The sequence below is a fragment of the Phyllobates terribilis genome, unplaced genomic scaffold, assembly GCF_046119375.1.
Source record: "Phyllobates terribilis strain yellow unplaced genomic scaffold, ASM4611937v1 Scaffold_7__3_contigs__length_470593459, whole genome shotgun sequence".
NCBI lineage: Eukaryota > Metazoa > Chordata > Amphibia > Anura > Dendrobatidae > Phyllobates > Phyllobates terribilis.
In genome coordinates, this window is record NW_027362767.1 from 58,663,150 (window position 1) to 58,682,430 (window position 19,281).

Consider the following 19,281-nt stretch of genomic DNA (forward strand, 5'->3'; position numbering starts at 1 on the left):
TAACAATACCTAGATGGGGAGGGAGCCAGAGCATAGCCTCCAGCCAGCCCGTCACATAACAATGCCTAGATGGGGAGGGAGCCAGAGCATAGCCTCCTGCCAGCCCAGCACATAATATCTAGATGGGGGAAGGAGCCAGAGCTTAGCCTCCAGCGAGCCCGGCACATAACAATACCTAGAGGGAGAGGGAGCCCAGAGCATAGCCTCCAGCCAGCCCAGCACATAATACCTAGATGGGGAGGGAGCCAGTGCATAGCCTCCAGCCAGCCCGGCACATAACAATACCTAGATGGGGAGGGAGCCAGAGCATAGCCTCCAGCCAGCCCAGCACATAATACCTAGATGGGGGAAGGAGCCAGAGCATAGCCTCCAGCCAGCCCAGCACATAATACCTAGATGGGGGAGGGAGCCAGAGCATAGCCTCCAGCGAGCCCGGCACATAACAATACCTAGATGGGGGAAGGAGCCAGAGCATAGCCTCCAGCGAGTCTGGCACATAACAATACCTAGATGGGGAGGGAGCGAGAGCATAGCCTCCAGCCAGCCCAGCACATAAAACCTAGATGGGGGAGGGAGCCAGAGCATAGCCTCCAGCTAGCCCGGCACATAACAATACCTAGATGGAGTAAGGAGCCAGAGCATAGCCTCCAGCCAGCCCGGCACATAACAGTACCTAGATGGGGGAGAGAGCCAGAGCATAGCCTCCAGCGAGCCCGGCACATAACAATACCTAGATGGGGAGGGAGCCAGAGCATAGCCTCCAGCGAGCCCGTCACATAACCATACCTAGATGGGGAGGGAGCCAGACCATAGCCTCCAGAGAGCCCGGCACATAATACCTAGATGGGGGAGGGAGCCAGAGTATAGCCTCCAGCCAGCCCGGCACATAACAATACCTAGATCAGGGGTCTCAAACACGCGGGCCGCATGTGGCCCCTGAGGCTGCTTTATGCGGCCCGCAGGCACAGACCCCTTGATGATCCCGACCTGGTCCAGGAGGAGCCGCCGACAGCAGCGCTGAATTGCCACACAGAGACTGTTTCCCAGCACTGCATTTCCAATGTCAGCCGCCGGCCAATCAGAGGCCAGCAGCTGATATCTGCGTGTCGGCGCAGCAAGTATGACGTCATTGCCATATGCAGATGTCAGCTGCTGGCCTCTGATTGGCCGGCGGCTGACATTGGAAATGCAGTGCTGGGAGACGGTCTCTGTGCGGCAATGCAGCGCTGCTGTCGGCGGCTCCTCCTGGACCAGGTCGGGATCGTCAAGGGGTCTGACTCTGTGGTGCCTGCGGGCCACATCTGCAGGAAGGCCGCCGAGGGAACGGAGGACAGGTGAGAATCATCTTCTTTTTTTTTCTATTTTAGGTGTGTGAAGAACAGCACAGGGGGCACATAGCCACAAGAGGGGACCTGGATGGGGCACATAGCCACAAGAGGGGACCTGGATGGGGCACATAGCCACAGGATGTGGACCTGGATGGGGCACATAGCCACAAGAGGGGACCTGCATGGGGCACATAGCCACAAGATGGGGACCTGGATGGGGCACATAGCCACAAGATGGGGACCTGGATGGGGCACATAGCCACAAGAGGGGACCTGGATGGGGCACATAGCCACAAGATGGGGACCTGGATGGGGCACATAGCCACAAGATGGGGACCTGGATGGGGCACATAGCCACAAGATGGGGACCTGGATGGGGCACATAGCCACAGGACGGGGACCTGGATGGGGCACATAGCCACAAGAGGGGACCTGGATGGGGCACATAGCCACAGGATGGGGACCTGGATGAGGCACATAGCCACAAGAGGGGACCTGGATGGGGCACATAGCCACAGGACGGGGACCTGGATTTGGCACATAGCCAGAGGACGGGGACCTGGATGGGGCACATAGCCACAGGACGGGGACCTGGATGGGGCACATAGCCACAGGACGGGGACCTGGATGGGGCACATAGCCACAGGACGGGGACCTGGATGGGGCACATAGCCACAGGACGGGGACCTGGATGGGGCACATAGCCACAGGACGGGGACCTGGATGGGGCACATAGCCACAGGACGGGGACCTGGATGGGGCACATAGCCACAGGACGGGGACCTGGATGGGGCACATAGCCACAGGACGGGGACCTGGATGGGGCACATAGCCACAGGACGGGGACCTGGATGGGGCACATAGCCACAGGACGGGGACCTGGATGGGGCACATAGCCACAAGATGGGGACCTGGATGAGGCACATAGCCACAAGAGGGGACCTGGATGGGGCACATAGCCACAGGACGGGGACCTGGATGGGGCACATAGCCACAGGACGGGGACCTGGATGGGGCACATAGCCACAGGACGGGGACCTGGATGGGGCACAGAGCCTCAAGATGTGGACCTGGATGGGGCACATAGCCTCAAGATGGGGACCTGGATGGGGCACAGAGCCACAAGATGGGGACCAGAGCCACAAGATGGGGACCTGGATGGGGCACATAGCCACAAGATGGGGACCTGGATGGGGCACATAGCCACAAGAGGGGACCTGGATGGGGCACATAGCCACAAGATGGGGACCTGGATGGGGCACATAGCCACAAGATGGGGACCTGGATGGGGCACATAGCCACAGGACATGGACCTGAATGGGGCAGATAGCCACAAGAGGGGACCTGGATGGGGCACATAGCCACAGGACGGGGACCTGGATGGGGCACATAGCCACAGGACGGGGACCTGGATGGGGCACATAGCCACAGGACGGGGACCTGGATGGGGCACATAGCCACAGGACGGGGACCTGGATGGGGCACATAGCCACAGGACGGGGACCTGGATGGGGCACATAGCCACAGGACGGGGACCTGGATGGGGCACAGAGCCTCAAGATGTGGACCTGGATGGGGCACAGAGCCTCAAGATGGGGACCTGGATGGGGCACAGAGCCACAAGATGGGGACCTGGATGGGGCACAGAGCCACAAGATGGGGACCTGGATGGGGCACATAGCCACAAGATGGGGACCTGGATGGGGCACATAGCCACAAGATGGGGACCTGGATGAGGCACATTGCCACAGGATGGGGACCTGGATGAGGCACATTAGTACAAGATGGGCGCCAGGATGGGGAACGTTGCTACAGGATGGGGACCTGGATGGGGCACAGAGCCACAAGATGGGGACCTGGATGGGGCACAGAGCCACAAGATGGGGACCTGGATGGGGCACAGAGCCACAAGATGGGGACCTGGATGGGGCACAGAGCCACAAGATGGGGACCAGAGCCACAAGATGGGGACCTGGATGGGGAACATTGCCACAGGATGGGGACCTGGATGAGGCACATTAGTACAAGATGGGCGCCAGGATGGGGAACGTTGCCACAGGATGGGGACCTGGATGGGGCACATTAGTACAAGATGGGGACTTGGATGGGGAACATTACTACAAGATGTTTTCCATTATTACTATATGATGCTAATTGTAAGACAATATTACTGTATGTGGCCAATTGGGGGAAATAAAATAGTAAAAAAAATAAAAAATAAAATAAAGCATGAAAAAATATTGGGCACTAAAAATGCTGTTTTATATGTAAACTAAAGTAAACACAAAAAAGTGCACGTTTATTATTGCCACATCCATAACGACCCAAGCCATAAAAAAATAAACACGGCAAAAATGTTCAAAAGGTGTATACAAAAAAAATGGTATCACTAAAAATGTCACATTGAACAAAGAATGCGGCCCCCCAAATTCAAATTTTTTCCATGTGCGGCCCATATACCCAGCCGAGTTTGAGACCCCTGACCTAGATGGAGGAAGGAGCCAGAGCATAGCCTCCAGCCAGCCCGGCACATAATACCTAGATGGGGAGGGAGCCAGAGCATAGCCTCCAGCGAGCCCGGCACATAACCATACCTAGAGGGAGAGGGAGCCAGAGCATAGCCTCTAGCCAGCCCAGCACATAACAATGCCTAGATGGGGAGGGAGCCAGAGCATAGCCTCCAGCCAGCCCGGCACATAATGGCTCGATGGGGAGGGAGCAAGAGCATATCCTCCAGCGAGCCCGGCACATAACAATGCCTAGATGGGGGAGGGAGCCAGAGCATAGCCTCCACCCATAACAATGCCTAGATGGGGGAGGGAGCCAGAGCATAGCCTCCAGCGAGCCCGGCACATAACAATACCTAGAGGGAGAGGGAGCCAGAGCATAGCCTCCACCCATAACAATGCCTAGATGGAGGAGGGAGTCAGAGCATAGCCTCCAGCGAGCCCGGCACATGACAATACCTAGATGGAGGAAGGAGCCAGAGAATAGCCTCCAGCCAGCCCAGCACATAACAATACCTAGATGGGGGAGGGAGCCAGAGCATAGCCTCCAGCCAGCCCGGCACATAAAACCTTGAGGGGGAGGGAGCAAGAGCATGCCGTCCAGCGGGCCCGGCACATAACAATACCTAGATGGGGGAGGGAGCCAGAGCATAGCCTCCAGCGAGCCCGGCACATAATACCTAGATGGGGGAGGGAGCCAGAGCATAGCCTCCAGCGAGCCCGGCACATAATAATGCCTAGATGGGGGAGGGGGCCAGAGCTTAGCCTCCAGCTAGCCCGGCACATAACAATGCCTAGATGGAGGAAGGAGCCAGAGCATAGCCTCCAGCCAGCCCGGCACATAACAGTACCTAGATAGAGAGGGAGCCAGAGCATAGCCTCCAGCCAGCCCAGCACATAACAATACTTAGATGGGGGAGGGAGCCAGAGCATAGCCTCCAGCCAGCCCGGCACATAACAATACCTAGATGGGGGAGGGAGCCAGAGCATAGCCTCCAGCCAGCCCAGCACATAACAATACCTAGATGGGGAGGGAGCCAGAGCATAGCCTCCAGCCAGCCCGGCACATAACAATACCTAGATGGGGAGGGAGCCAGAGCATAGCCTCCAGCCAGCCCGGCACATAACAATACCTAGATGGGGAGGGAGCCAGAGCATAGCCTCCAGCCAGCCCGTCACATAACAATGCCTAGATGGGGAGGGAGCCAGAGCATAGCCTCCTGCCAGCCCAGCACATAATACCTAGATGGGGGAAGGAGCCAGAGCTTAGCCTCCAGCGAGCCCGGCACATAACAATACCTAGAGGGAGAGGGAGCCAGAGCATAGCCTCCAGCCAGCCCAGCACATAATACCTAGATGGGGAGGGAGCCAGTGCATAGCAGCCAGCCAGCCCGGCACATAGCAATACCTAGATGGAGGAAGGAGCCAAAGCATAGCCTCCAGCCAGCCCGGCACATAACAATACCTAGATGGGGAGGGAGCCAGAGCATAGCCTCCAGCCAGCCCGTCACATAACAATACCTAGATGGGGGAAGGAGCCAGAGCATAGTCTCTAGCGAGCCCGGCACATAACAATACCTAGATGGGGAGGGAGCCAGAGCAATAGCCTCCTGCCAGCCCAGCACATAATACCTAGATGGGGGAAGGAGCCAGAGCATAGCCTCCAGCGAGCCCGGCACATAACAATACCTAGATGGGGAGGGAGCCAGAGCATAGCCTCCAGCGGGCCCGGCACATAACAATACCTAGATGGGGAGGGAGCCAGAGCATAGCCTCCAGCCAGCCCAGCACATAATACCTAGATGGGGGAAGGAGCCAGAGCATAGCCTCCAGCCAGCCCAGCACATAATACCTAGATGGGGGAGGGAGCCAGAGCATAGCCTCCAGCGAGCCCGGCACATAATACCTAGATGGGGAGGGAGCCAGAGCATAGCCTCCAGCTAGCCCGGTACATAACAATACCTAGATGGGGGAAGGAGCCAGAGCATAGCCTCCAGCGAGCCCGGCACATAACAATACCTAGATGGGGAGGGAGCGAGAGCATAGCCTGCAGCGAGCCCGGCACATAACAATGCCTAGATGGACGAAGGAGCCAGAGCATAGCCTCCAGCCAGCCCAGCACATAAAACCTAGATGGGGGAGGGAGTTAGAGCATAGCCTCCAGCTAGCCCGGCACATAACAATACCTAGATGGAGGAAGGAGCCAGAGCATAGCCTCCAGCCAGCCCGGCACATAATACCTAGATGGGTAGGGAGCCAGAGCATAGCCTCCAGCGAGCCCTGCACATAATACCTAGATGGGGAGGGAGCCAGAGCATAGCCTCCAGCGAGCCCGCTACATAACAATACCTAGATGGAGGAAGGAGCCAGAGCATAGCCTCCAGCCAGCCCGGCACATAACAATACCTAGATGGGGAGGGAGCCAGAGCATAGCCTCCAGCCAGCCCAGCACATAATACCTAGATGGGGAGGGAGCCAGAGCATAGCCTCCAGCCAGCCCAGCACATAATACCTAGATGGGGAGGGAGCCAGAGCATAGCCTCCAGCCAGCCCAGCACATAATACCTAGATGGGGAGGGAGCCAGAGCATAGCCTCCAGCGAGCCCGGCACATAACAATGCCTAGATGGGGAGGGAGCCAGAGCATAGGCTCCAGCCAGCCCAGCACATAATACCTAGATGGTGAGGGAGCCAGAGCATAGCCTGCAGCGAGCCCGGCACATAACAATACCTAGATGGGGGAGGGAGCCAGAGCATAGCCTCCAGCGAGCCCAGCACATAATACCTAGATGGGGGAGGGAGCCAGAGCATAGCCTCCAGCCAGCCCAGCACATAACAATACCTAGATGGGTGAAGGAGCCAGAGCATAGCCTCCAGCCAGCCCAGCACATAACAATACCTAGATGGAGGAGGGAGCCAGAGCATAGCCTCCAGCCAGCCCGGCACATAATACCTAGATGGTGAGGGAGCCAGAGCATAGCCTCCAGCCAGCCCGGCACATAATACCTAGATGGGGAGGGAGCCAGAGCATAGCCTCCAGCGAGCCCGGCACATAACAATACCTAGATGGGGGAAGGAGCCAGAGCATAGCCTCCAGCCAGCCCGGCACATAACAATGCCTAGATGGGGGAGGGAGCCAGAGCATAGCCTCCAGCCAGCCCATCACATGATACCCAAGAGCCATTGTTAGAAATGTGTTTTCTCTACATCTATAGGATCGGCCCCTGTGTGAATTATGCTGTTCTCACTGTTTGAGTAGAATGACCTTGTTGACAGGTTTATTTTTAATAAAAATGTCTAAAGTTGATTTCCAGTGTTTACTGCGTACTTCGTATTTCTGTTGCAGGTTATTCTTCATGGCCCTTTCCATCCCTACGAGGTGAAGTTTCATAGTATGATGAGTGTGTCCAAATTCAGGTAATTGCAACTAATTAAGCATTGTAAGCATGGTTTAATCATAGATGATTACAGATTGAGTCGGCTATTCCATTTCTATTATTTTTTTTATTTTTTACTTAGATCGGTCTGGATTGACAAAGAAAGCATCAATTCTGTGGTTGTGAACGACTCCCCCGAAACGACTCACCAGAGGATGTTTGTCTCTGCGTCACTGTCTGTAAACTCTACCGGTATGTCTTTTTCTTTCCTTTTTTCTTAGTGAATGGTTTTTAAATCGGTCCATAAACACTAGATATTTGTTGTCACATCAATGCCTCTCCTTGTAAAAATGGATACGACAGGAGGAGTCCTTAACAATATTTGTTATGACGGACTTGGACGATTTATAGTTACGCTGGGCTTTAACCTAAAGTACAAAAAAAAATTAAATGTACGAGACAACTCTGTAATTACGTCATTCTTGTTCTATATTTTCTATGGATTAATCGTTACACAAGTAAGAGTGCAGAATGTGCCAGCTCTCTGGAGTTTAGTTTTCTATCATTGGAAACTCGTCCATCACAATGATGTGTTGCGAATTATACTCTCTGCAGAAATTTCATCATCTCCATTCATTTTCTGGAATTTTTTTTTTAAACATTATTTAAGTAAATAGAACATAAGTGGAATGTCATCACGACCCCCACAAATAAGTTTCGATTTGAGTAATTACGTAGCAAGGAAAGCTTATTGTTATATGATACAAAATGGTGGTTAGTACATTAGCAAAAAAGCGTATAAAAGTTACAAAAGTATAAAAGTTACAAATATATATTCTCTTTTACCCCGACACATAAACAAATGACATCAGTGCAGCATATGGAATTATAGACGAGGAAATTGAGCTATCATAATATCAATAAAAAGACAATAGTATCTCAATGGAACAAATCAAGGCACTTGAAACAATATATAAGAAGACAAATACAAAACTAAACCTAGATATACCTGGACAACAAGAGACCTAAGCTAGGGAAATGAATAATATCTGAATAAAGTATCAGAAAATAATTAATACAAGGGAGCATAATGTATGAGAGACATCACATACCAAAACAAAGTTGTGTGTTGTGGTGCGTTGGCAAGATTAATAAACAACCTGAATGAGGTAGGAGACAAACAGTAAGGAGAAGGAGGTGCTCAAGATATCACAGAATAAGTAGTAGTTATTTATTTGTACTCCCATGACAGCACCACGAGAGAGAGGATCCGCCCATCATGGACACGAAACCTACAGGTTAAAAAGGGCGGCACCTCTCTCCCGCCTCAGTTTAGGTTTCCTGTCCATGATGGGAGACCTGTCAGGTTTCTGCAGGAGGAATATTGGAGCGGTCTCTTGCCCAGAGGGATAGACAGGGTACCTGGAGCGATGAGGTTCCTCCCCTGGTCGGTCCTCTTCCTGGAGACGCCACGGCAGGGCTCATTGGGGCAGCGTGACATCCCCTCACTGGAGCTGGATGGTCCGTCCCCCCTCCCCCCCCTGCTTCCTACAAGAGATCGCGGCCGCGCCGGCGGGGAACGTACAGGCGCGGCCATGTTGGGGCGGGCCTATGACGTACTTCCGGTGCGCGGGCCTCCACCGGAAGTGGAAGCAGCTCGCGCGCAACCAGGAAGTATGGGCCGCATGCAAACGGTGGGGACGCCGGAACAGTATGGGCGTCCCGGAACCGATGAGCCTACAGGTGCTCTGCCCAGCCCGGGGAGGGGGTAGGGGGAAGGAGGAAAAAGAGGCTGCCCCCCCCCCCTCGTGTAAAATAAAAAATAAAAAAAGGTACCTGCATGGCCAGTATATAAGAAGGCTGGCTACATGCAGAGGTGCTTCCCAGCCCTTTGTTTTCTCGTATACAATGGGAGATACACTGGAGCTTTCACCTCAGCAAGAACAACTGCTGCAGGAGCAGCCCTCTGGGGAGCCCTCACAACAGGCGGTACAACGTCGTTCCCGAACCGGGTCCAGCCGTTCTACTAAGAAGTTTACCGCTAAGAGTAGGAAGGAAGTTCCTGTCGTGCGGCGTGATCCTCCGCCGGTTAAGAAGGATTCCTCTGCTTCTACGGTACCGCATATGCCAGGGGGTAAGTGGACTCTCCGTGAAAGTTCTCCTAATTGTTCCTCTTTTTTTCTTCTCTGTCTATGGAATTTTTTTTCAGAACAAGAATGTGCGTTTAAATCTAGGCATAAAGAATGTGCCCTATGTAGCAGCCCGCTCCCTGATGCATATACTAAAAAATTGTTCCAGCCTTGTATTGACAAGGTGATGGTGGAAGAGACCCCAGGGTTTTCTTTAGGCTTTAAAACCTTAATTAAAGAAGAAGTAGGCAAGGCCTTGCGTGAGAATTCTGAGGTCAGGCATTCCCCTCTGGACTCTCGACCGGGCTCAGACTCCGACATCTCGGACATTTCTTCCTCTTCCCTATCCTCCTCTGACAGCGAATCTGAGAGACAATGTTTTCCTTTAAATGAGGTAGATGCCTTAGTGAAAGCTGTCCGTTCTACTATGGGCATTGTGGACGCTAAACCAGAGAAGTCCCGGGAAGATGTTATGTTTGGAGGTTTAGGTCAAAGAAAGAAAAGATCCTTTCCCATGAACACAAAAATTAAGGATCTTATTGAAAGAGAATGGCAGAAGCCGGACAGAAAAGGCAGCATCCCTCCCTCTTTCAAAAGGAGGTATCCGTTTGACGATTCCGCATGCTCCTCCTGGTCAAAGGCGCCAAGGCTTGATGTAGCCATTGCCAAAGCTTCAAAAAAGGCTTCCCTCCCCTTCGACGACATGGGAGCTTTAAGAGATCCCCTGGACAGACGAGCAGATACCTTTTTAAAAAGTACCTGGGAGACCAGTACAGGAGCCCTGAAACCAGCAGTGGCTGCCACCTGCACATCCAGGGCCCTGATGGTCTGGCTGGAACAGCTGGACAACCAATTGAAAGAAGGTGTCCCCAGGAAGGAAATCATTTCTTCGCTGCACCCTGGGCTAGGGGGAGAGGCCTTTCTTGCTGACACATCTGCGGACTCTGTCAGACTAGCAGCAAAATCGTCAGCTCTTTCAAATGCTGCTCGGCGAGCCCTTTGGCTAAAATGCTGGCCGGGAGATGTACAAACAAAGTCTAGACTCTGTACAATTCCTTGTGAGGGTGAATATCTTTTTGGCCAGACTATGGATGATCTGTTGGAAAAAGCAGTAGATCCTAAGAAGGGCTTTCCATCTGTACCTCTACCCTCTTTTAAAAGATCCTTTCGGAGAAAGAAGTTTGTCCATAGGCGATTCTTTAGAGAACAGGAGAAATTCAAGGAAAGGGGTTGCAAAGGTAGAGGCCTACTCTTTTGTTCTTCTTCCAGAGATGAGCGGAAGCCAGGGGAACCACAATCCACCCAGGTGTGTGTGTGTGGGGGGGGATTGGCATTGTTTTTTCCGGCTTGGGAACGTATCTCACATAGCGGTTGGATTTTGGGCCTAATTAGATTTGGTCTTAAATTTCAATTCCAAACCCTTCCTTACAAGAGATTTGTAATTATTCCCTCTAGTTCCTCCCCAGAGCGGCATGCTGCCCTCGTATCGGAAATACAAGACCTAACACAGAAAAACGTCTTGATTGAGGTTCCGAAAACAGAAGAGGGAGACGGATTCTACTCCTCGCTCTTCTTGATTCCCAAGCCGGATGGGTGTTTCAGGACTATCATAAATTTAAAATCTTTAAATAGGTTTCTTAGAATAGACACCTTCAAAATGGAATCGTTAAAAACAATAATAAAATTGCTTTTTCCCCACTGTTTTATGGTTGTCCTGGATCTAAAAGACGCTTACTACCATGTCCCCATTCATAAGGATTATCAAAAGTATTTAAGATTAGCCATCAAAATCAAAGGGGTGATAAAACACTACCAGTACACCGCCCTTCCCTTTGGATTAGCTATAGCCCCAAGAGTTTTTACTAAACTGGTGGCAGAAGTGATGGCCCACATAAGAGAAAAAGATATTTTAATAATCCCGTACCTCGATGATTTCCTGATAGTGGGGGACTCCTTTGCGCAATGTGAAGCCCACCTTCAGGTAACAATTTCTATCCTACAAAGACTAGGTTGGTTCCTAAATTTAGAAAAATCTAGATTAATTCCACAAAAAGCCCAACCGTTCCTGGGGGTCATTTTAGATTCAGACTAACAGATATGTCGTTTATCAGATGAGAAAATTACTAAAATTCAGGGGCTAGTGAAACACTGTATAGATAATCCCTCCATGACACTGCGCAAAGCCATGTCCTTATTGGGGACCCTGACCAAGTTTTTCGACGGTACGCTGGTCCCAATTTCATTCAAGGGCTCTTCAATGGGATGTCTTGTATAACGATTCACTCCTAGATGGTCATCTAGACTGGGAGTTTACCTTGGGCCCTCGCTCCTTACAATCCCTTCGCTAGTGGTTAGTTTACACTAATCTTTCTAGGGGAGTCCTTGGGAAAGTAAACCTACGGCAGTTGTAACTACAGACGCAAGAGCTACAGGTTGGGGAGCTCATTTTGAAAACCGCTCAATTCAGGGAATCTGGTCAGAAAATGAAGTACGGTTTTCCTCAAATTTTAAGGAACTTTTGGCGGTTTATTATGCGCTCAATGGGTTCCTTGTATATTTACAGGGCCAGGATGTCCGTATACTCTCGGACAATCAAGTCTCCGTAGCGTATATAAACCATCAAGGGGGGACCCGTTCAAAGGACTTAATGAGAGTGGCAGACAGACTTCTTCAAAAAGCAGAAGATCATTTTCTCTCCCTTTCTGCGGTTCATCTAAGAGGGAAAGAAAACATCAGGGCAGATTTTCTCAGCCACAATTCCCTAAAGGAAGGAGAATGGTCTTTGAACCCTCGAGTATTCTCCAGGATCGTGGCAATGTGGGGTTTTCCAGCAGTGGACTTGTTTGCAACAAAGTCCAACCGGAAAGTGACAGCATTTTGTTCTCTAGACCCCAGAGAAAAGCCCCTGGCGGTGGATGCCCTCATGATACCCTGGGAGTTTCCTTTGGCGTACACCTTCCCTCCTATGGTCCTGCTTCCATCAGTCCTAAGAAAGATCAGGACAGACGAAACCAGGGTGATCCTCATATGCCCCTTTTGGCCCAATAGGCCATGGTTCTCTTGTCTCCGCAGGATGTCAGTATCAGACCCCTGGATCCTTCCGGAAATCCCGGGCCTTCTTACTCGGGGTCCGGTTTCCCATCCTCCAGCCCCAAATCTCCATTTGACGGCATGGAATTTGAGAGGACACTGTTGGCCAGCAAAGGGTTTTCCTCAAATTTGGTAAACACTCTCTTAAGTAGCAGAAAGCCCGTTACTACCCGCATCTATGCTAGAACTTGGAGAAAATTCCTATCTTTTACAGAATTCAAGCTGGAGGATGGGATCCCTATTGGGAAGATACTAGAGTTCCTACAACGGGGGTTAGAACAGGGTCTAACCACTAGTACCTTGAAGGTGCAGGTGTCGGCTTTAGGGGCCTTATTTGCATCTGATATAGCAGCAAATTATTGGGTAGCACGGTTTATAAAGGCCTCTTTCAGATGTAGACCTATCATTAAATCCAAACCCTCTCCCTAGGATCTAAACCTAGTCTTAAATGCCTTAACTAACCCCCCCTTCGAACCTCTAGATTCAGACACTCATAAGATTATATTTCTTTAAACAGCCCTGTTAGTGGCCCTGACTTCGGCCACAAGAGTAAGTGACATACAGGCTCTTTCTATATCCCCTCCATTTACCCAAATTATGGATGATAGAATTGTGTTAAAGCCTGATCCAGCTTTTCTCCCAAAAGTAGTCTCGCAGTTTCATAGAACTCAAGAGGTAAATCTTCCAACCTTTTGTTTCCCCCCTAAAAATCAGAAAGAGGAGAAACTACATACATTAGATGTGAGAAGGTGCGTGCTTAAATATCTGGAGGTTTCACACAAATTTAGGAAAGATAGATCCCTATTTATATGCCATCAGGGGGCTAGGAAGGGTTGTAAAAGCTTCAAAATCCACAATCGCAAGGTGGATTAGAGAGGCCATCTCCCTCGCTTACTCCTTGGGGGATAGGGAAGTACCGGAAGGGTTGAGAGCACACTCTACCAGAGCGGTAGCGACTTCCTGGGCCGAGAAGACGAGGGTTTCCATCGAGGACATATGTAAGGCTGCCACCTGGTCTTCTCCCTCCACCTTCTATAGGCATTATAGATTGGACTTGGGTGACTCTTCTGACCTCACCTTTGGGAGAAGGGTGCTTCAAGCTGTGGTCCCTCCCTAATCTCCTTTCGTCTCTGTAATTCTCTAGTGGTGCTGTCATGGGAGTACGAATAAAGCCTTAGTTACTTACCGGTAATGGGATTTTTCTGAGCCCATGACAGCACCCTTATATTCCCTCCCTACACTGGTGTTGTTATTGCACTCTCGTAGAGTTGTTTTCTTCTTTTTTGCACCTTCGGGGGAAGTTACTTAAAGTAATTGGCTTAAAATGAATTTGTGTTGTTGTTATTGACCTTGGCGGTCCGCTCATGCTCTGTTAACTAAACTGAGGCGGGAGAGAGGTGCCGCCCTTTTTAACCTGTAGGTTTCCTGTCCATGATGGGCGCATCCTCTCTCTTGTGGTGCGGTCATGGGCTCCGAAAAATCCCGTTACCGGTAAGTAACTAAGGCTTTTTAACCCACAAAACTGCTAAACCGGGAAACCAAACCTCAAGAAAATGGGAATGCCGGGAAGTCTCCCAACTAGTGAGCTCCTCCAACCACCTAATCACGTCAACCTTATTCAGCCACTCAACGTGAGTGGGGGGTGTAACCTGCAACCAGTGCAGAGGGATCAGGTATTTTGCCGCCCGAACAGTAGAGGGAGCAGATCATGTTTTATAGGTTTAAAATTTTGAGATGGGCAGGATAGTAAAACTTCTTTCGGAGACAAGGGACCCCTTATCAAACCTAAGTCTTTCAACGTCTCCTCTATTTTAACCCAGAAAGGTCTAATATTAGGGCAGTACCAAAATATATGGGACATGTTCCCCACCCCTTCTTTACATCTCGAGCAAAGGTTAGAGTCAGACCATCCATAATGGCATAAAAGTTCTGGCGTTCTATACCACAGTGTTAATATTTTGTATGAATTCTCTTGCACTGATATGCACCTGGAGAATCCGTGAGAATTAGTAAGAATGGATTCAACTTCATCCGCCAAAGAGATGTTAAGTTCCTTTTCCCAAGAGTATATAAAGGAAGGTTTTTGGAAGGACTGAGGCCGGATCATATGGTTATATATCTTCGATATTCCTTTAGGAAAAGGGAATGAGAGTTTGCATAGCATGTCCACCCATGAACCTCCTCCCGCACCAGGGAATTTAAATGTAAACATCGAAAGAATGTGGGTGACATGTTTATGTTGTAAGAAATGAATGGGGCGCGTGGAGGAATTACCGGCCATGAATCCAGCAATGGGATTTTATTGGTCAGGAACTGTTTGATTGAATAGTTTGGCAAATCTGACCAGAGATTATAGGGATCTGAATAATTTGGGTCTAGAAAGTACGGAATGGTAGAAATGGGGGTCTGAGCTGAGGGAAGTATCCTCTTTTTTAGATCTTTATCTAAGTCTCGTTTAATCTTAAGGGAAGTTGTAATAGTAATTTCACTTATGGCCTCTGAAGTGGGGACAACATTTGCCCATATGTATTTGATTTGCTGGAAATTTAGCACTGATTATGCGGTCATTTCCTACCTCCGTTCCCAGGGTCTATGCTCATGTTAAGAGAGACATCTCTGCTTCCATCCATCCCGGGTTTGCCAGCACTTGTCAGCATGCTGTTTGCCCCTGTGATAGAGCTCAGGTATTTGCTGATTTTACGTGTTTTTATTTATTTTTTGTAGCTTTCTGCAAAAGCTATTGTATTGATATTACCAAAGGTGACCTAACGCCCCCCCAAATACCATGTTAGGAAAGCCGGATGACCGCCGAAACTAATAAAGTGGTCGTGAGCAACATTTTGGCATTTTTCAGACTTGTAAATAGGTTTCCTTTCGACATAAGGTGTTCAGCGATTTAACAGAAACCGAGCCTGACCCGGTAGATCCGATATCTTGCTCGATAAAGTGATTTACAATTGTCATCCCCTGCATGTTTTACTCTTGTTTAAAGGGAACGTGCCATGAGAAAATTACCTATCATTTAAATCAGGTTTTAGTATTACATGTATTTTTAAATAGTACTTTTTTTTCTTTCTGTATTAGTCTATAGTTAAAAAAAAAACAATATTAAAAATCTTGCAGTTTTAGACTCGTACTTCTTGTGCTTTCAAGAAGAGTTTTCAGCAGACTCTTTATCATCAGAGGCAGGATGACAATGACAGATAACACCGGATCCACCAATAAAAATAAACGATGTCACAGCCCCTCCGCTTTCCTTTACAATGAGCTTTGCCCCCGCTCATCAGATGTTTCAATACAGAACATAGTGCCAGTCAGTTCATTGCTGCTGTGTACATGTGGTGTTTCCTAAAACATCAGGAAGTTAGTGATCAATGTGGAAATTGCAACAGTTCTCATTTTTATTTTTAATAATCGTAATATGGTGGAAAAAGATTAGAAAAAATATTTAAAAAATACATTTAGCACAAAGCCCTGATTTAAACAATAAACACCTTCCCTTGCCTTCATCTGCACTTTGAGTCGCTCTTTTTGTCTCTTTAAGGGCATATTTGATATATTTTTATATAATTATTTTTTTTTATCATTTATTCTCTATGAAATCCTACCAGAGTCCATGAGAACAGAAGAGAATATACAGGCGTCCTTTGCGGTCTGGGATGGCAATACCGTAACCTTGCAGTTTGGCCTGAACATGACATCGAATTGGCTTTCGACGTGTGCTTCAAAGTGGATGACGTAGTGAAGGTAAGCTGGTGGGAAATGGATTTTCTGCTTCTATACGGACACCTAAAGTTGGATTTTCCGGGGTGGAGAGGGCAGCCACCAATGTCTCCTGTCTGAAGCGAAGGACTTAGGTTTGCAGGAGTAACCAGACACAATTGAGAACTTGGTGCCCTTTCCGTCGCCCGTAGAGTGCCCTTTCCTGCTCCCGTAGAGTGCGCATTCGGGCTGTGGGAGTGACTTGTAAGAGACCCTCTTGGATCTCCCGATTTGGTGCGATCACATTGGTAAGACTGTGGATGAGATAGCAGACTCCACTTTCGTCAACAGGAGAGGGTCTTTCCTCCTGCTGAAAACGCATGAACGCACTGCCGAGCTGAACATTCATGGAGTATGGGGGATAGAGGAGGGACGGCTGTTCACTGAACATTTGTATTAGTCAACTATTTTGTGTCCCCCCTCTTTTGATCTTGTCTGGATATGCTCATTGATGAATATCTGTTCTTTACTTTTTGCAGATAAATCAGATAAGATCCGCAGTTAACAAGATAGTTGGTCAGAGTTTTGATGGCACCATTGGTCGAAGCGACAGATCAGCCCGGCTCCAGGAAGTTGCCCGAGAACATCTTCTGAAGTAAGCCGTGATTTCTGACTGACCAGTCCTTTTCTGACGTGGCTTGCACGTTTTCCTGGTAATCAGGTTATAGACGGTGAGAGCCGCTGCTCTTACCTTTTTATTAATTGGTGACTATTTTTGTTGTTTGTGTTAGATCCCGTCATCCATATCTAATGAGTACAACACGTCCTAATTAAATAGCTCTGCCTCCGCTTTGCTTTGGGAACAGGTCACTAATTATTCTATTGGATTGTCCTTCCACTGATGGAGTATTGAATTGTCTGACACAGTTTGTACTGATGTTAAATGAGATTCTCCATGATCAGGATTAACTTTTTGTAGTTGAAGAGGCTCAGCTAGTCAGTAAGCTCTCTTCCATTGTGTCACGTGAATATCTTTTTGTAACTTTCCTCCTGTCTGCAGTTTATTTCAACAGGAGAAACCTCGAGAAGTTATCCCTGCCAAGTGGTACGACAATCTGTACCAGTGGAATCAGGTAAAGCGTCATTCCTGTGCAGCGTCGGGCACGAACATCAGCTTCCTATAAAGTAAGCTGGGCATCGATTCAACAGTACGGCCCCAACATCACCAGCGTGACAACATTCACTGCAAGGTTACTAGTTGGTATTGTAGCATCAAAAACAAATTACTCGTCCTCCCGCATACACATTAGATAGCTGTTGTACTAGCGATGGTGCAGGAAATCGCTACCTCGCCATATAGAGGAGCATTTGCTCACCACCTCTGTCATCTTATCATTTAGAGGCAATTTAAGGGGTTTGTGTTGTGTCCCATCAATGCATTAAACAGTGTCTGTAATGCATCACGGGGGCTGCGATACTCTGCAGCTTTGCTATTAAAGTCTATGTTGGAAAAACTGTTCCTTGCACTTTAATGTCAGCATCTGGGAAATTCAGTTGTAGCAATATTCTGATATAATCTCGTCTACATTGCAGACTCTCAAAGTACATCCCCCGGGCCGGATACTCAGCAGAGTCTCCACCATGGTATTGTGTGCCGAAAATCCTCTGCGTCCTTCAGTAGCGGCTTCATGGATGACATTTTCATGCACAGTTGAGAAAATCTGCACCATAAGGCTGAGTTCACACGATGCGTTTTTCATGCGTTTCCTCGGCGTTTTTGCAGTTGCGTAAACGCCGCGGAAACGCATGAAAAACGCATGGTAGAAGGGCAGCAATGTTCCCCAATGGAAATCCACATGTGCTGTGCCCATGATGCGGATTTTTCCGCAGCGTAAATGCTGCGCTCAAAAATCCGCAGCATGTCAATTAATTTTGCGGAAACGCTGCTCTTTTGCCGCCATTGACTTGCATTAGACGCATGGAATCCGCATCACTGTATATGTTGATGCGCTTTTCATGCGGTCTAATGTGCGGATGGTACCCGGGTGTGGATGAGAGGACTCTCATCCAGACCCAGGTACCATTAAAAAAAAAAAGAATAAAATAAAAAATATATATTCTCACCTTCTGACGGCCCGCGCTACGTCCTGCCAGCTTCCCGCGCACTTCGCGGTTGAATGAAGAAGGACCTTCGCTGACGTCAGTCATGTGACGGGTCACGTGACGCTGACGTCGGAAGGTCCTAAAGTCTTCACTGCCGGCAGCCGGGACCGATGAAGCAGGACACCGGGGGCCATCAGAGGGTAAAGTATAGATTTATTTTTTATTTTTTGACATTCACACACTATATAAATCCATGCCGGTTGCATGGATTTATATAGTGTGAAGTTGACAAGCACTTTCCAAGTGATGCTAAAATCGCTTGGGAAGTGCTTGTCAACCCGCATGCGGAAATGAAAGTGAAGACCGCTTCATTTCCGCATGTCCCTGGCAGGAAACCGCATGTACAATCCGCATGCGTTTTTTCCTGCCAGAGAGATGCAGAAACGCTCAGGAAAAAATCCTGAGTATTTCTGCATCGTGTGCACATACCCTAAATATGATCAGCGATATGGATTTGACATCTGCAGTGTGTCAGATTAAAAGGTTGATCTCACCTTTTGCAATGCAAATTTTTTTGCAATGACATTTGCAGCCTTTTTTGGCTGGTTCTCTGCGGATTTTCCTTTGCAGCAAGTCTACAGTGCTAGGGGTCGGGTAAGGTGACCCTACAATTACCCTACAAAGAGCTTGGAGTTGTGTAGCGACTGATTAGTGGTAGTTAAAGGATTATTCCATGGGATGGATGATATCCTGCAATTAGGACCCCACCGATCCTTAGCATTGATCCCCCAGCGATCACCTATACCCTGCGTACACTATAAATTGCGAAGTTGGAAGTTTTGACCTTTTCTTTCCTTGTAGTTTATTTTTTGTTTTAGGTTCTTTTGTGTCATTTCTGAGAATCTTTTCTATATTTCCCCTCTTGTGTCATGAAGTACTTTACTCTGAAATGGAGAGCATTTGCAAGGCTAAACCAGGTCATCAGACTGGATTATGCGTGTGACACTTGGATTTGGCATTTTTTATTTTAATCTTCAGTATTGCCA

General features: G+C 49.0%; 1 protein-coding gene across 1 annotated transcript in view; it reads left to right on the top strand.

Moving 5' to 3' along the window:
• The window catches only part of TDRD9 (tudor domain containing 9), a 234,388-nt gene that overhangs the window by 212,684 nt on the left and 2,423 nt on the right, over window positions 1–19,281 (top strand). The window contains exons 30-35 of the mRNA XM_073638628.1: window positions 7,181–7,251; window positions 7,354–7,463; window positions 15,018–15,114; window positions 16,042–16,177; window positions 16,672–16,787; window positions 17,193–17,265. Coding sequence (XP_073494729.1) covers window positions 7,181–7,251; window positions 7,354–7,463; window positions 15,018–15,114; window positions 16,042–16,177; window positions 16,672–16,787; window positions 17,193–17,265 — 603 coding nt within the window. The remainder of the gene's footprint in view (window positions 1–7,180; window positions 7,252–7,353; window positions 7,464–15,017; window positions 15,115–16,041; window positions 16,178–16,671; window positions 16,788–17,192; window positions 17,266–19,281) is intronic.